The sequence below is a fragment of the Canis aureus genome, chromosome 19, assembly GCF_053574225.1.
Source record: "Canis aureus isolate CA01 chromosome 19, VMU_Caureus_v.1.0, whole genome shotgun sequence".
Classification (NCBI taxonomy): Eukaryota; Metazoa; Chordata; class Mammalia; order Carnivora; family Canidae; genus Canis; species Canis aureus.
Genome location: NC_135629.1, coordinates 20,360,867 through 20,379,981, shown reverse-complemented (window position 1 = coordinate 20,379,981; position 19,115 = coordinate 20,360,867). Strand labels below are relative to the sequence as shown.

General features: G+C 39.8%; 1 protein-coding gene across 1 annotated transcript in view; it reads right to left on the bottom strand.

Annotated features, from left to right (window-relative positions):
• The window catches only part of SHQ1 (SHQ1, H/ACA ribonucleoprotein assembly factor), a 101,640-nt gene extending 93,382 nt beyond the window's left edge, over positions 1-8,258 (bottom strand). Inside the window, exons 1-3 of the mRNA XM_077858061.1 lie at positions 8,021-8,258; positions 2,982-3,046; positions 1-123 (exon numbers count right to left, since the gene is read on the bottom strand). Of these exons, the coding sequence (XP_077714187.1) occupies positions 1-123; positions 2,982-3,046; positions 8,021-8,163 (331 nt within the window). The 5' untranslated portion in view covers positions 8,164-8,258. The remainder of the gene's footprint in view (positions 124-2,981; positions 3,047-8,020) is intronic.
• Between the last annotated feature and the right edge of the window lie 10,857 nt (positions 8,259-19,115).

Sequence of the window (19,115 nt, the reverse complement as noted above, 5' to 3'; positions counted from 1 at the left end):
CTATTTCTTCCACAAGTGGTTTTGCAGTCCTGGATTTTCTTGGTGCCAGAAGAGCAGTTAACATGTTCAGCCCCTCAAAATGCTGGCCAGGAGTCTCTTTGGGCAATCGAATGGTAAAAATTCCTTAAAGATAAATTCATTTTAAGCTTAGCTCTATTAAAAAATTCAAAGACTTCACAAATACATCTAAGAAATATGTATCTTAGTAAATTATAACTCTATTTCATGGGGCTCCAAAATTATGCCATTATATACTTAGTGAACAAAAACCAGGACAGAAAAAGGCTCAAGTAAGGTTTTTCAGAATCACTGATTCAGCTATCATCTCTATAAGAAATTAATCTGCTAAAGCTGCAGAATGCTTTAGTCTTATACAGTATCCTCTTAACCTATTGATAATATTAAAAGTCCAAGTCAAAAATCTCTAAAACTCAATGGCCTGAGAAGGTAGCAGCTTAGAGTTAGCCCGTAGCTACTTAATAGATTTATTTCTGGACTAGAAGAGAAAAAAAAATCAGGATATCTAATCCAATGAATAGCAGTAGTTTCAAAAACACACAAAATCTTAAAGCAATTATAGCTTAATAAAGTTCTCTGCTATCTCAAGAGACATAACTCTAAGGAATAAGTCTAAGGAATAAGTCATAAGTCTAAGGAATACTCAAATTGTATGTACTTCTTTTCTTTCTCTGATTGGGCTTATCAACTTCATCTAGGCTCCCCCCATGAACTTACATTATCTGCTACTCTGAATTTTAAAATATTTAACTCTTTTCATTGTACTTAACCATACTCCAATACAGTTGACCCTTGAACAACATGGGGCTTAAGGCCTGACTCCCTGTATAGTCAGAAATTTGTGTATAACTTTGACTCCCCAAAAAGTTAACATCTGATAGCCTACTGTTGACTGGAAGCCTTATCAATAACACAGACAATTGATTAACACATACTTTGAAGAAAAAAAAAAAAAACACATACTTTGTATGTTATATGTATTACATACTGCATTCTTATTACAATAAAGAGAAAAGGTGAGATATTACCTCACACCAATCAGAATGGCAAAATTAACAACTCAGGAAACAACAGATGTAGACAAGGATATGGAGAAAGAGGAACCCTCTTACACTGTTGGTGGGAATGCAAGCTGGTGCAGCCACTCTGGAAAACAGTATGGAGGTTCCTCAAGAAGTTAAAAATAGAACTACCCTATGACCCAGGAACTGCACTACTAGGTATTTATCTAAAGGATACAAAAATAGTGATCCAAAAGGGCACCTGCACCCCTGTGTTTACAGCAGCAATCCCCACAACAGCCTAACTATGGAAAGAGCCCACATGTCTATCAACAGATGAATGGATAAAGATGTGGTATATATACAATGGAGTATTACTCACCTATCAAAAAATTGAAACCTTACCATTTGCAATGAACTGGATGGAAGTAGAGGGTTATTATGCTAAGCAAAATATGTCAATCAGAGAAAGACAATTATCATATGGTCTCACTCATTTGTGGAATTTAAGAAACAAAACAGAGGAGCATAGGGGAAGAGAGGAAATAATAAAATAAGATGAAAACAGAGAGGGAGACAAACCATAAGAGACTCTTAATCATAGGAAACAAACTGGGGGTCACTGGAGGGGAGTCGGGGGGGAATGGGGGTAACTGGGTGATGGACATTAAGGAGGGCATGTGATGTAATGAGCACTGGGTATTATATGCAACTGATGAATCACTGAACTCTACATATGAAACTAATGATATACTATATGTTGATTAATTGAATTTAAATAAAATAATAAAAGAAAAAGAAAGAAAATGCTATTAAGAAAATCATAGGGATGTGAAAATACATTTTCGGTATGGTACGGTATTTATTGAAAAAATATGCATATAAGTGGACCTGCACAGTTCAAACCCATGTTATTTAAGGGTCAAGTGTATATCAGTTAACTTAAATACTTCCACATATACAACCTTCCTAAGCTCCTGGGTACTTTTAAATTTTAATAAATTTGTTTCAATATATAACTTATCTGCAATTAAAACCAGATTTACTACCTAGAAAGGCAGTTTCATTATATTTCATTATCATAGTAATTACATTGTGTTATAGGTTATAACTTTGTCATTTAACTACTTCATGCCATCCTTCCTCCCTTACCCTAGTTTACTAAGGTCAATAAACATTCACTTAATAAATTACACTAGTTTATAAAGGTGTTCTTTTTCCACATCCACAGATAAAGGAAAATCCAGTGGCTTCTACAAAAGGAAAATAAATGGTTTCAAGGCTAGATGAAATGAAGGGCTTATCAATCATGAAAAGAAAATTCAGTCAGCCTTTAATGCCACTTCTGGACAGTTTCTCTCCCACCTACGCATTATTAGGTTTTAAGTTTGAAAGCACATAAGAAAAATTCCATTCAGGGCTTATAAAAATCACCCACATCTTTTGTAATCACTTCACATAATCTGACTTTTAAATGCTTACTAAAAGTAGGGGAAGTAGAAAATAAACTTCTAGAAAAAAGAAACAGTAAACTTTAAAAACTACTGTAAAGCACTTGAAAGGACTGAGAAAATTATACCTATTAAGAAATCCACGAATAGGGATCCCTGGGTGGCGCAGCGGTTTGGCGCCTGCCTTTGGCCCAGGGCACGATCCTGGAGACCCGGGATCGAATCCCACATCGGGCTCCCAGTGCATGGAGCCTGCTTCTCCCTCTGCCTATGTCTCTGCCTCTCTCTCTCTCTGTGACTATCATAAATAAATAAAAATAAATAGAAATTAAAAAAAAAAAAAAGAAATCCAGAATAATAGGCACTGGGCTTGTTAAGAAACAATAATATGTGACCAGGACAGACTGCACTTGCAAAACATCTAAAGGTCCCCATCGAATCTTGAAGGATTACGACGTAGTTATGCTAACATGAAGAATCTAAAGAATAAACAAAATTCAAAAAGCAATACCTTTATCTGCATCATAGGATCCTTGTTCACTTCCATTTTCCACAACTCTTCCAGGAAGGGTCAATCTGCAAATTTAATATAAGGTTTCATAAAGTACTAAAAGCACAAAGTATAATAAATGACCATCAATGATAATATACATTTACCACTGAAATCTATCAACCATTTTATTTATTTTTAAATATTTTATTAATTTATTCATGAGAGACACAGAAAGAGACAGAAAGGCAGAGACAGGCAGAGGGAGAAGCAGGCTCCATACAGAAGCCTGATGCAGGACTCAATCCCAGGACTCCAGGATCACGCCCTGGGCCAAAGGCAGGTGCTAAACCACTGAACGAGGGAACGAGATCCCCTCTATCAACCATTTTAAAAGGCAATTCCCCAGCATTTCTTTAACATTTTACAAACTAAATAACTTACATTTTTTTCCTGAGAAATGAGAAATCACAGGTGACTCATCTTTGTTTGAATACTCCATAGTCACCAATAAAAGCAATACTGAAAAAAAAAGTGATACTTAAAAAAGAAAAGCCACAATAAATATTGGTTACCACTATTGTTACAACACTTTTGTCTTCCTAAGAGACTTATTAATATACCTGGTGCCTGACACAGCAGGGGCTCAAACAAGGTGTATTCATTGACTCCTACCCCACTAAAAAGAATTTTTAAAATGGAAAACAATTAAGAAACAACAAATCAATTATTTATTTTGGGCAAATTACTACTTAAAAAAAAAAAAGCAAAAGTTTTTCTCAAGTCTCATTATTACTATACAGAGATTTTCCCCCTCTTTCATATTAAAGGAAATGAACTGATTTCCCTGTGCCCAGTTTTACTCTGATTCAGTCAGCCTTCCACTAAGGCTCCAAAAGAACTTTTCTAAAACAGAAACCAGACCATCACTTTCCTATTGAAAAAACTTCTACAGCTCCCTAACACCAACTAAATAATTCAAACTCATTGGTACCATGTATCAGACCAGCTCCCATTCTATTCCAAAATAAAATATTAGGCTCCTTTCCTCCTATATCCCCCTTTTCCGTTTGCTTCCTATTCTCTCCTCCTCCTCCTCCTCCTCCTCCTCCTCCTCCTCATCATCATCATCATCAAAACTTGGCAGGTCCCAAAGGTCAAGGGCTTCACAACCTAATTACCTTTGATCTTAATAGTTTCTGGAGCTATAATACATCTTCCAAACCAAAATACCTTCTAAGCCCAACATAAGGAGTCAGTTTGTGCTTGTTATAATGGTAACAAACACTAAATTTACAATCAGAATCTGAGTTGAATCTCAGCTCTGCCATTTACCACCTCTCTTTCTTTGTACAAGCTAATTAGCTTCAAAGCTCATATTCCTCATCTGTTTTTTTTTTTTTTTTTATTTTTATTTATTTATGATAGTCACACACAGAGAGAGAGAGAGAGAGAGGCAGAGACACAGGCAGAGGGAGAAGCAGGCTCCATGCACTGGGAGCCCGACGTGGGATTCGATCCCGGGTCTCCAGGATCGCGCCCTGGGCCAAAGGCAGGCGCCAAACCGCTGCGCCACCCAGGGATCCCTCATATTCCTCATCTGTTAAAAGGAAAACCAACAGAATGTACCCCAGGGTCACTGTGAGAAGGAAAGGAAAATGCAAGGGGCTTAGTGGCTAGTGAAACAGGTAAGCATTAAAAAAATGTAAGCTATTATTACCAACTTCCTTTTCCTGAACTCTTTGTAAGTATAAATTCTTACTGCATAATAGTGAAACTATATTTGTTCACAGACCTACCACCCCTACTAGACTCTCAATTCCTCAGGGAGAGAAGCGAGGTTTTATTCACCTCTGGTATACTGCAATGAACTGTATTTTCAAAGATGGCCTGTCTCATATCACTCCTCCCAACTGTGGCATATATCTCCTCTCTCCTTAAAACTGAGTGAGCTTGCAAGTGTCCATCGATAAACGAATGGATTAAGAAGATGTTGTACACACACACACACACACACACACACACACACAGAGGAATATTACTCAGCCATAGAAAAGAATAATATCTTACCACATGAAACAACATGAACAGATCCAGAGTATAATGCTAAGCGAAATAAGTCAGATAAAGGCAAAATACCGCATTTCACTCACATGTGAAATTTAAGAAACAAAACAAAGGAGGGAAAAGAGACAAACCAAAGAACAGACCTTTTTTAAAGATTTATTTTATTTTAAGATTTATTTGAGAGAGCAAAAGGACAAGCAAGAGAGCAAGCACAAGGTGGGGGAGGGGGAGAGGGAGACAAGCTGAATCCCCACAGAGCAGGGAGCCCAACTTAGGGCTCCATCCCAGGACCCCAGGATCATGACATAAGCCCAAATCAAGAGATGCCCAACCAACTGTCTGAGCCACTCGGGGCCCCTAAAGAACAAACTCTTAACTGTAGAGAACAAACTGATGGTTACCAGAGGGGAGGTGAGTGGGAGGGATGGATGAAATAGGTAATGAGCACTGAGTAATGTATAGAATTGTTGAATTACTATATTGTAAACCTAAAGCTAATATAACACAGTATATTAAATATACTAGAATTAAAATAAAAATTAGTTTTTTTTTTTTAACTTTGGAACTGTTTTAACCAATATAATACAGAATTGACAATGCGATTTCTGAGATTAGGTCACAAATGGTGACATGAACCTGCCTTGCCCCCCCCCCCCAATACTTGGCTATGAAACCTTCAGCTTCCACCTCCCCAAAGGAGGCACAAAGTAGACCATGCAAAGACCTCACACAGTAAGGTCCTGAGACTACACAAAAGGAGATGCCCTCCCCCAGCCACCAGCTCTGGCCCTTGCAGTTCCAGGACCAGCCACAATATGACTACAAGTGAATTAAAGATCTCAAGTCAAAACAGCCCAGTCAAGCCCTTACCTGTTCCTGACACACAACCAGAACAAGCGAGTTAAATAATTGTTGTTTTGCAACATTAAGTTTGATTGGTTATGCGGCAAGAGAAGACTGGAACAGTAGGCCCTCATAATAAATATCTACTGTCTATTGAACAACTGATTGCCTGGTAATAAAAACTATGCATGCATTATCTCAATCTTCAAATCCACTCTTTAGGATCCCTAGTATTAGTCCCATTTTACAGATTAGGAAACTGAGACTGAATAACTTGCCCTAAGTCCCAGAACTGTTACGATACTAGGACCCAGGTGTGCCTAATTCCCAAGCTCCTGCTGCTACCCAAGCATATAAGTTCATGTGAAGAATACTCTTTAAACTGTTTCACACACAACCTCTTTATTTGGTCTTCATCAAAACTCCCAAACATAAGCAAAGTGGTTTTTACTTTGAAATTTCTGTGAATGTATTTTTTATTTTACATTCCTAATCTCATTTAAGATCTCTTCTCAGGGCCTCTGATCCCTCATCTACAACATATGTAAATAACAGAAGCTACCTTGTAGTACGGTCTGTCCTAAAATCAAATGAGATCGCCCACCTTAAGTATTAACCTGAAGTAAAACATTCAGTAAATGTTTGCTACCACCAACACCATCTTCTTCCCATTCTTCATGTCTTACCTTAAATACCACCTCTTCAGAAAGTCTTTCTTTGGCCACTTTGTATTTAAACAGACTCCCTTTTCTTTTCTTTTCTTTTTTTTTTTTTAAAGATTTTATTTATTTATTCATGAGAGACAGAGAGAGAGAGAGAGAGAGAGAGAGAGAGGCAGAGACACAGGCAGAGGGAGAAGCAGGGTCCATGCAGGGAGCCCGACCCGGGACTCCATCCGGGCACCCCAGGATCACCCCCTGGGCCGAAGGCAGACACTAAACCGCGGAGCCACCCAAGTGTCCTCTACTTTTTATTTTCTAAAATAAAATGCTAAAAAAAAAAAAAAAAAATTAAACAAAATAAAAATTAAAATGCTCAGTGCTCTCCACCCCCCTTTGGAGCACTTGACACACTTTGTAGTTATATGTTTACTTGTCTGTTTGTTGTTCTCTCCCTACTACAATGTAAACTACATGAGACACCACCACATCCCCAAAACTGAAAACCCATTTATAAATAAATAAATAAATAAATAAATAACGAGAAAAGTGCAATATATGCAAGTAGGTGGACTAAGTCGGGGCCTAAGGGAAATTTGGGCAAAACTGGATCCTCTTGACTCAAGAGGAAGTTTTGATTAGGAAAGCACATGGGCAGGAAGGAGAGGTCGCAGGGAGAAACTAAGAGGATGGATTTTTACCAAGCAGGAAAAGGGAAGGATAAGGATGGGCCATTTTTTTTTTAGAAGAAAATACTCCAGCGGTGTCCTCTATAAAAAAAGAGGCTGATAGGAACGCCTATTTCCAAGGAGTGCGGTCAAGATTGGAGGAGACGATGCAGACCCATCACTACACTTAGCCCGCGTGGCTTCAGGCGTTTGAGGGAGCAGTTAGCTGTTAACCACCGTTGCTATGGTTCTGCAAAGGAGAAAAATGCAAAAAAATGCAAAAAATGCAAAAAAAAAAAAAAAAAAAAAAAAAGCAGGCGAGGGCTAACAGTACGACCTTCCTGGGGGTGGTGCGAGAACCAGGCTGACCCCACCGAAACTGCAAGGGCTCCAAGGTCCCCAACGCCGCGCCTTAGAGTCCCCGCTGGGGATTTTTTTTTTTTTTTTTTTTTTTTTTTATTCATGAGAGACAGAGAGAGAAGCAGAGACACAGGCAGAGGGAGAAGCAGGCTCCATGCGGGGAGCCCGACGTGGGACTCGATCCCGGGTCCCCAGGATCATGCCCTGGGCTGCAGGCGGCGCTCAACCGTTGCGCCACCCGGGCTGCCCCCCGCCCGGGATTTTTAACAAAGTCTAAGGAGGGAACGAGCCGCTGCGGGCGCGCGTCCCAGATGCTGCGGAAACCTCGGGAAAAGGCAAGGGACGCCATCCCGCCCTGTCCTCCTCGCTCGGTAGGCAGGCACCGGACGAGAAGATGAAAAAAAAAAAAAAAAGAGTGAATCCGTCAACTCCTCGACCCCAGGGCCGGACAGCGAGAACTCGCCTGAGGAAGTACGGCTTGGCGTAGAACCTGAAGTCCACCCCCTCGAAGTACACGTCGAACTCCGAGACCCGGGCGTAGGGCACGCGGATGGCGACCGTGAGGAAGGCCGGGTCCTGGCTGAGGTCGAACGCAGGGGTCAGCATGCCGACTCAGGCGCCCAGGCCGCTCCAGTCAGTCCCCACGCCGCCGGCACCCAGCCTGCCGGCCGGCCAGCCACCGCGCTTCCGGCACCAGAAGGAAGTGCTCCTGCGTGAGGCAGGAAGTCCCGCCCCACGCCGGTCTCCATGGAGACCCGACGCTGCTAGCGGCGAAAGGGCGTGGAGCTTGAGGACGGGACCGCAGGAATGCAGCCAAGGGGCATGCATAACTTTGGAAAAGCGCGGACAAGCGTCCTCCTGCGATTCACCAAGCCTGGTTCGACATCCTAAGAGATTAGCTGGGGCAGGCATTATTGGCTTTGCAGGGAGGCAGACCTGCGTTTGAATCCCTTCTCGGCCCTGTAAGGTCTTGGGAAAGTTGCAAGACCTCTCTATGCTTCAGATAACTCTTGTATTAAATGATGATAATACTGGCCCGGTGAAGAGGTCAGAATAACATGAAGTTATGCAAGTAAAGCCCTAACGACGTACCTGGCAAGCTGTCAACGCTCCCTGTGTGCAAGCAGTCACCGCAGGAGCCACAGCCCTGTCGTTACTGTGGTTTTCCTCAGCTCTCACCTGCCTTGTCACCAATTCCCTTTTCTCCCTCCCCCTTCCGTCTTTGTCGGTTTCTCTCTCCCTCCCTTTTCCTCTCCCTCTCTTTTTCTGCTAATTCTCTCCCCTTCTGAATTCCTTGTTTATTTTTGTTTACAGAGTGTCCACCCCACTAACCTCCCTGACTCTGTACTGTGAACGCCAAAGAACACGACTTAGAGAGGTTAAGCACCATATCTTATAATCATGCATCTTAAAATTACCAGAACATCTGATTCTTCAACCCTGTTAGTGTCTGCATTGACAAGCTGCCGTTCCTCTGTACCCCTTCTTGCTTTTTCTCACTTTTCTCCATACTCTTTAGTCCATGCTCCTCATACTCACCCAATGCTAGTCCCACTGATCTCCCTTTTCCCCCTACCTATTCCCTTGGCCTGCCTTCCTCTCATTATGTTTCCTGTTATCCCACCAGAAACTTAGAGTAATCGGGAAACAGTATTTACCTCCCAGCTTTCAATGTCAATGGAAAAGGGATGAGAGTCATCTCTGTGGTAGTGAGTGGACCAGATAAAGCCAAAAGCCTTTTCGACCTCCAATTTTTACGAATCTTGAAAATTAATTAGGACTCCGAAAAACATCAGCAGGAGCAAGTAAAACAAAAATTTCAAAATAAAACGACTCTGCTTAACTCTGGGAGTCTTAATAAACATAAAAAAAAGAGGCTCTGTGTCAAACAATGGAAAGAATACTCTTTAAATATTCATCTATTTCCTGGGTAGCGGGGCAGCCCGGGTGGCTCAGCGGTTTAGGCCGCCTTCAGCACAGGGTGTGGTCTTGGAGACCCGGGATTGAGTCCCACGTTGGGCTCCCTGTATGAAGCCTGCTTCTCAACCTCTGCCTCTCTCTCTCTCCGTCTCTCATTAATAAATAAAATCTTTAAACATATATATATTTCCTGGGTAGCAGGAGGATCAATTGAATTAGTTGGATACTTACCATGTGCCAGCACTGTGTCAAATCCTTTATAATGATCCCCTTTTTCCCTTCTGACTGCTCTTTGAAGTAGGCACTCTATATCCCCAGCGCTCACACAGGAACACACTGCTGTAAGTGGTGCCATGGGAATTGAAACCCAACTGGGCCCCCGACTCTAAAATACTATAGTTTCCTCCTTCAATATTACCACCTACCCAACTGTTCCACATTCTGAGTCTAAGCCTTCCTTAGACCATAATGAGCTTTACAAATAATAGGTGCCCAATATTGGAAATGAATTGGGGCAAACTTGGAATTAGCAAAGCTCTCAAAAGGTCCCTTCAGATACGCCTTTGGCTAGATAATTTCAAATTAGCTTATCTAGAAAGAATCTTTACTTCTACCAGGGGACCTCATTCCTGTAGGTCACAAGCATTAATATTTTTAAATTATTAATGCCAAAGAAATATCTGAGGCTGAAGCTATTCTCTCCATGGGGACACTGTAAGTGAAAGCACTTTACAAAGTAGACCTGTACACTTCCTAGATATTTTATTCTGTGTTTGACCATACACTTGTACACGCACACACATATACACACATACGCACAGGACTGCAATACAGATAAAGAGACTATATGATTCACTGCTGCTGTTATTTGTAAGAAACATGTTGCATCTTCTATAATCACAAAATACTGACAGTTGCAACTAATTTCTAATTAGTGGTAAATTACACAAGTTAAATACATTTTTAAAAAATAGAATGTTTTAGATAAGTTTCCCTCTACTGCCATCTAACTTTGGTCCCCTTTTCCACTTCCCCAAAGTTAATTCCTCTAAATAAACTTGCAAACTTTGTATATTTCTATATGCATTTCTAGGTACCTGTTACTTTATGTTTGCATATGCATGGGCATGCTATCACACAATAGATGTAAATCTATCGTACATGTTGTAACGATAGATGCAATCTATTGTAAAATGTTGTAAATGTACAACATTTTATTTTTTACTTTGATCATTTTTTAGACCTATGCATTTTAGACTCATGGATCATGTTGAGTCAGTCGAGTTTCATGTCTAGATATAGAAATTGCTTGAAAATCAAGACATTATTTCAACATTTCATGTTAACTCTTGGTGTAAAGGAAAATCAAACAGGAATGAATTTTTTCATCATTTTTTGAGTCATTCAAAGGGTACAGTATTTGTTTTCTTTTTTTTTTTTTTCTTCACACTTACTTTTGGATGCCCTTTCAGTGTTTTAAAAGTAGTTTTTTCATTGGTCACCTTATTGAGGACATGTATATAATTTACCAGCTCTGGTTATATTAAATTAGCCTATCTTCTAACAAACTTGATTGTAATCTGCAAGGTTCAAAATTAAGTGTTAAATTTAAAAATACACTTTCTATAAATAGTTCCAATTTCAGCCATATGACAAAATTCTATTGTTACAGCAGTCTTTTAATGGTGAAATGCTCCTTGTTTCCAGAAGGTGGCATTCATATAGACGATTAAGACAGTGTTATCACAAAGAACAGAGTTTTAACTTAGGTTGGAAATAGCTTCCTTAAAAAGCTATTTATAGCTCTAGTTCATTCTCTGAGCCATTTTTGGGAAGTGGTGGGATCTTACACAGAACTTGCAAACTACACCTTAACCACTGTTATTATTTTGGTGTACCTCCTTTCAGATTCCTATTCATAAAAGTATAGAAAGGTTCTTGAGCAAAAATGGTATCATCTCTATATTTTTACTTTTTCACCTAATGTAGCATTACAATATTTCTGTTTGACTACTTTTTTGGTCAATAATATTGTACCATAATTTTACCCTTCTTATTTATCTGTGTTAGTATCATAACACTTAAAAGATGAACAAACAGATGATTGGTTTTGAGAGAAGAAAAAAACGAAACCAATAGTAGAATCATAAACATAGATCACAACCCAGGAATAAAAATACAAAAGTTAGAAAACAAACTAGATAAGACATTTTGAAGTTTGAAAAAAAGTTATCCTTTTATAGAACAGTAGTATGTACTATAAAACTAGACATCCTAAGTTTTGCCATTCCCAGTTATAAACTGCTTCCAAGAGGGCTTGGATGAATTCTTGGATAACGTACAGATGAATACTGGATTGTAAAAGAGGCTTAAGGGATGGTCCCAACAGGATATAGACAGAGCAGACCATGAGTCTCCAGTGTTTTTTAAACCCTTTTATAGTTAAGCACAACTTTTTTTGATCATCGCATAAATCCTTCAGCCTATTCAAGTTATGTAGTTAAAAGAGCCCAGCACTGGACAATAACCTAGCGCAGTGATGAGTATTTCAGGTAGGAGTTAGTCCAATTCCGATTTTCTACAAGCTCCCTAAAACTCTGAAGAAAATCCAAAGTGGCTGCCATTGACACCAGTAAGCTTTTTGCAACATGTTTGTGTAGTGTGTAGCTAAGGGCTTAGCAACATATATTTCAAGATGCTAGTCCCATCCCATTAGATGAAATGCAGACCACTTAGAAAGGCTAACCAAACAGCATTCCAAGCTTCCTTCATTGTTAAACATCATATATCTAAAGGATATCTACAGGAGATGTTTTGATGTCCTGCCCAGATGACCTTAATGGAAATAGGGAATCCATCTGTCACTAGCAGCAAATGTGGTTAATGGCTTGCCCTTGACCCCTTCTCCAAAAAACTGCCCTAATCCAGTGTTTGTCCACCCCAAGTATTTCAGGAGATAATGCTTTGTTGTGGGCAGCTGTCCTGTGCATTGTAAGATGTATAACAGCATCCTGGCCTCTTAACTTCCCAATGCCAGTACCATCCCTGCTATTGTGATAACCACAAATATCTCCCCAGACTTGGCCAAATGTCTCTCAGGGGACAAATTTGCCTACGGTTGAAAATGACCTAGATTGATTGGAGGATCCAGGAAGTACTTCTCACCATCACCACCACCACCACTACTCTGCCATCCAGGCCCACAAAAATGAAGACTGATCTGGGGTACAGATACTGCCTTAAATGACATATTTGACGACTCAAATATGGCTTATGCTCCAGGGTTCCTTTTGGGATCAGGCCAAGAGTAGTTTTCCCCAAGTCCATATCCTTGTTCAGTTCTTTCCTTTTCCCTGTCCTTCTTCACATCCTTCCTTACAGGTTTCTCCTATAAATGCCACCTGGATAAATCACATGCATCCAAATTCTTGTCTCAGGCTCTGCTTCAGGGAAATAAATCTAGGGCACCTGACCCACGAGTTCATCTTGAGAAACTCCTTCCTTCATGTTCTTTACACTTCAGCAGAACTACTAGAGAAAAGGATCTACAATATCTACCAAAAATACATGACAAGTTTTTATGTAACTTTTTAAAGTTCTCATAATCTAATTATCAATCATTAATTATTATTAATCTAATTATTAACCATAATTAGTTATGATTAATCTAATCTTTTCTTTGATTCAAAGTGAATGTGTTTTTAGTCCTTTGTGCAGATCTAAATGCACCTCCTTTGGCATCAAAGATTGTAGTAGGATTGTATACTGGCACAACTACCTTTAAAAATTATTTGGGGCTAAAAAAAATAAATAAAAATTTAAAAAATTAAAAAAAAATTTTTGGGGCGCCTGGGTGGTTCAGTGGTTGGTTGAGCATCTGTCTTTGGCTCAGGTCGTGATCCCGGGGTCTGGAGATGGAGTCCCGCATCAGGCTCCCTGCCGGGAGCCTGCTTCTCTCTCTGCCTATGTCTCTGCCTCTCTGTGTCTCTCATGAAATAAAATATTTTTTAAAAACTAAAAATAAAATAAAAATTGTTTGGCAGTATATGCTAATAAACATATGTATGTCTGTATACATATATGCCTGCAATTCCTCTCTTTGATATATAACAGAAATGAGAGTTAATCATCCATCAAGAGACATGTACAGGAATGTTCATAAATGCATTATTTATAATAGCCCAAACTGTATATAATTCAAGTACCCATAGAGAGTACAATATACAGGGGTACCTGGGTGCTCAGTTGGTTAAGTGTCTGCCTTCTGCTCAGGTCATGATCCCAGAGTGACAGGATCAAGCCCCACATTAGGCTCCCTGCTCAGCGGAAAGTCTCCCTCTGCCTCTTCCCCAGCTCATGCACCTGTGTGCGTGCTCTCTCTCTCTCTCTCTCAAATAAATAAATAAATAAATAAATAAATAAATAAATAAATAGATGTTTAGAGAGTACAATAGACAGATTGTGGTATATTCCCTCAGTACTGCCACACAGCAATAAGGATGAACTCCTACTATACACAACATGCATGAACCACATAGGCACGTTAAGTCAAAAAGGCAGATCCAAAAGAGTTCATACAATATGTTGACATTTTTACACATGTGCATATTCATGTAATCCCCTCCCAAATTAAAAAGAGATTCTGTGCATGGCTAGAAAACAGAAGATTTGGACCTCTCGTGGATGCTGGGAATCTAGGCTGCTGATGGCTCACAGCTGTGTCCCTCACGGAGGCTTGCCCTTGACTGCAGAGAAGTGCCTTGCACCAAATTACCCCTCTCCAGAAGGCTAATACCTGATACAAAGGCCTGGCCTCCTGCCTCATATGGGAGAACTTTGAAAGCCATCCCCACTCCATAACTTCCTATAGAATTAACAGAGGCCTTGGTTGTAATTCCATCTGTCCAGTCCCACCTTCCCCTTCTTACAGGTATACTCCCAAGAGCATCCCCCCAAAACTGTATGCACTCAACTGTCCTAAAAACTGTTTCCTAGAGCCCTAATCTAAGATGCCATCTGTGCTACAGATCTATCCTTCCAAAAAGATTGGAATCACCACTTTCCTCTAATACTGAAATCCCCAAATTAACTCAATGACCTCTTTCTTGATTTTCCTGAAGGGTCATTTCCTGGCATTTCTTCACTGAGGGGTCGTACTGCCATGATTTTGCCTATATTTTTTAAAAACTGTTACTGGGGCTCTCTGTCTTCCTGAATGCCTTTTGAGTATTGCAACCACTCAGAAGAAAACCAGTCTTGTGAAGAAAATGGTCAATAAAACTATGAGCTCTAAGCAAGAGAAAAATAGTTTCCCCTGCAATTTGAAACAATTTCTTTTGATTATATGTATTGTAAACTCATTATAGACATTTCTCTATAAAGTTACAATGGCATAACTGGATTGTTTTATATTGTTTTCCCAGAAGAGTTCACATTAGTCACTTTTTTCCTGAAAAAAGGATAAATCCTGTCAACAAGATTCCCTAGTGTTTAAAATGTGGGTAGTAATTATGTTATTGTCAATGGTACATAATCAAGACATAGCCTTGGATACTTCTATCAATCTTCTCTTTTTGCTTTGCTCCATTCCGCTCTCTGGTTGTATATATTCAGGATTCCTTCACCTCTCAATTGATTTACACTTCTTTTCCTACATTGACATTTTTTGTTTCATATAAATTTTTTCTCTTTATGGGTTTTGTTTGTTTATACTTATTTTTTTGATCATTTCAATACTTAACAACCATTTTACTGTGATTTTTAAAATCATAATTTGTAGCCAATTAGATCTACTCTCTCTTTAGATTAGACATAAAGAAACAAAAGGAAACAGGAAAACTTCAACTTAGGTCTTTATGGCATCAGAAGTCTGCAGCCAATAGAATCTGAATAGGCATTTTAGAGCCAGTTGCCTCCGTTATCATAGTTAATGTAAATTTTTTCATTCTGAAAAATAATTTTTAAAGATTTTTTTCATTTATTCATGAGAGACACAGAGCGAGAGGCAGAGACATAGGCAGAGGGAGAAGTAGGCTCCCCATGGGGAGCATGGTGCAGGACTCGATCCCAGGACCCCCAGATCACAAGCTGAGCCAAAGGCAGAAGCTCAACCACTGAGCCACCCAGGTGCCTCTCATTCTAAAAAACAATGCTCAAGCACTTCACTTTTCCCTTGGGCAACACTGCTCCCAATTATCATAAGTTTGTGGTCTATATTTAGTCAACGATAATAGCTGGCATTTATTGGTTGCTTATTGTATACTCACTATTTTTTCAAGTGATTTCATCCCCTTATCAATCAATTCTATGAGGAAAAAGCTATTCTGTCACCAATAATATTTTCTAAATGAGGAAACAGACTTGGAGAGGTTAAGTGGTTGCCCAAGTCCCAGGGCTTGTAAGTGACACAGCCAGCATTAGACCCCCTGAGCTTGTCCTGCCTTCAGCCCACTGCCTATAAAACACGTGCTTCTACTCTTAATGTTCTGGGAAGAGGGAAGGAGAAGTGAGTGGAGATAATAAAAGGTGAAAGACGTGATTCCTAACGTCGAATAATGCAGACTTTTGTTAAGAAAATAAAACACAGAACGATTAGCAGTTGTGGTAGCCAGTTTCCAAAGATGCCTCCTCCCCCAATGAGCCACTACTGCCAAGGACCTCTTGTTTGGTCCTTTCCCACAGTGAATTGGGGTTGGCTCTGAGTAGTTTAGAGAATGCAGAAGAGGTGACACTGCATGACTTCTTAAGGTCAGGTCATAAGAGGCCTTGCCACTTCCACCTTGCACTCTTGCAACATGTGCTCTGTGGAAGGCTAGCCACAGTGTAAGAAATCCAACTACCCTGAGACCACCATGCTGTGGGGAATCCCAGCCTAGCTACCTGGAGAGACTGTGTGGCCAGCTCCAGCTGCTCAGCCATCCCAGCCCAGGCACAATTCATGGGAGTAAAGGTGCCATCTTGGACATTGGAGCCCCAACAGACTCCACATGGAGACTAGGGGAAATCTAGTATCTGCCAGAAACAAGGAGCCAGACTTATGGCCCCATCCCAGCCACCTCCAATCCTTCGAGCAACCCCATCTGACGCCCCAGCCATGTGAGAGGAGAGATAAGCCATCCCCACTGTGCCTACCCTAATTCCTAATTCACACAATGGTTAGCATAATAAAATGGTTGTTATTTTAAGTCATTGGGTTTTGGGGAGGTTTGCAATGCAGCTACTGATAAATGACACAGCAGTGAGAGACAACAAAGGGTGTACAGATTAAGTTAGGGAGATCCAGCGATAGAGAAATGCTTGGGGTTGGAACAATTAGAAACATCTCATTTCTGATAACAAAGTCTGGGGCCTGAGCAAAGGCTCCAGGGAGAAAAAAAGGCAGATAAATAGTGGAAAACCAGGTCACCTTATCTGATATGAAGACTGCAAGAATTGAAGCAATAAGCAATAGGGTTGGAAAAGCGTCTAGGGCAAATTGGTGAGGCTAGTGAGTGCCAAGGAAAATAACTTTCCAGCTGAGTGGGGCTATGAAAACCATCTAGTACAACTCGATTTTTTTTTCTTTTCTTTCTTACAAATCAGGAAACTTAAACCTAGAGAAAGAAGCGATTTTGGGAGGGTCACGTAGCGGGTTGGCACAGAAGTTAATACCAAGGCTAGGGTGTGGTCTCTTTCCTCCAGGAGCCTACAGTTAGGGAAATGGGAGCACTGTTTTGCATCTAAATCTAGATAAGCTTTCTCCCCTGGCATCAGAAGTACCACGGTAAATCCATCCTAGCAGATGGAGACAGCCACTGCAGCATTTAAAGCCAGCTGCCTTAATTTGTAGCTCTAAAGTGTCTAACATTCTTACTTCATTTCCTTCCTCCACAGTAGAGGCCAAACCAGACAGACACTCTACACCTTTCTGTCTTTGAGCTTTCACCACATTCTCCATTAGGTTTTTCCTTTTTTAAACAACTGGATCGAGGTATAATTTACATTTCATAAAATCCACTCCGTTTTAGGTATGCTCTTCAGTGATTTTTAGCACTGAGTTGTGCAATCCTCACCATTGTCCAGTGCATGATATTTCTGTGGCCCCAGTAAAATCTCTGCCCATTCACGGGTTTGATCCCTGTTTCCATTAGGAGCTGCAGACAACAAATAATTTACTTTGTCTCACAAGATTTGCCTTTTGTGCCCATTTCAGATAAATGGGACTAGACAATAAGTGGTCTTTCATGTCTGGCTTCTTTTGTGTAGCCTTTTTTTGAGGCTCCTCCATATTACAACACGCAGCAGCATTTCATCTCTGTTACTGACGAATGTATCCACTGTATGGATGTACCGCATTGTTTATCCATTTAGTTAAGCGACCTTTGAGCTGTTTACACTTTTTGGCTATCGTGAATCAAGTGGCTTCTATTAAATTTTACCAGAATTTTACTGCTTGGTATAGAAAAATTACCAAAAGAAGTTTTGAGGATTTTGAGGGGATTGCTTATTAAAATGAGAAAACACAGAAAAACATGAAGATGAAAATAAACTCATCATTCAGATACACTCACACTATTAATATTCTACACTTTTTTGCTAAGTGTATATATATTTTTTTCTTTATAATACCAAATCATAATACTTTTTAAAAAAACTATTTTATTTTTAAAGTAGACTCCATGTTCAATGGAGGGGCTTAAATTCATGACCCTGAGATCAAGAGTCGCATGTTCTACTGACTGAGCCAGCCAGGTACCCAGGTAAATACATTTTGATAGCTTATTTTAAAATAAATGTTGTTGTGAATAATTTTTTTTTATCTCAGTCACATTCTGTTGAACTGATATACCACAATTTAATCCCAATTATGAGATAATAGTTTATCCTAATGATTAGATAATTCAGATCTATCCAATTTGTTTGCCATTATAAACAGTATTAACTGTTGCTATACTCAGAAAAGCTATCCCCGACATAAAACTATTTACTTCTGTTTTCTTTCAGATATTTTATGTTAATGGTTCACATTCAACTTTTTCTTTTATCCTGAAGGTATTTTGGTGCTTACTCCAAAGCCATCCTTCCACATTGACTTAAAAAGCATTCTTTATTGCACAACACAGATAAATATTGGCCTGAATTGGGGCACTTGGGTGGCTCAGTCAGTTGAGCATCTAACTCTTGGTTTAGGCTCAGGTCATGATCTTGGAGTTGTGAGATTAAGCCCTATATCTGGCTCTGCTTGGGATTCTGCTCAGCAGAGAGTCTGCTTGGGATTCTCTCTCTTCTTCTGCCCCTTCCCCAAGTAGCATTCCCTCTCTCTCTCTCTTTCTCTCTCTCTCTCAAATAAATATTTTTTAAAACTGGACTGAATCTTTTCTACATAGGTCTGTATTCTATTTCATGAAGCAACTTTCATGTGCCCAGACCATCCTGTTTCAATTATAACTGACTAGCATCATGATACACAGTGATGTTAGTCTTTTGTGAACATTGTCTTGTTTCATATCACCCTGGGAAGTCCAATTTTTGTTAATACCTATGGCCAGAAGATTTTGAAACAATTTATACATTTTAGTAGCAAAATCATCTTCTGAGTTCACTAAGAGAACTCCTGGGTTGAAGGCACCCTTTGAGTCCCTTTCCAGAGTTATTTGTAA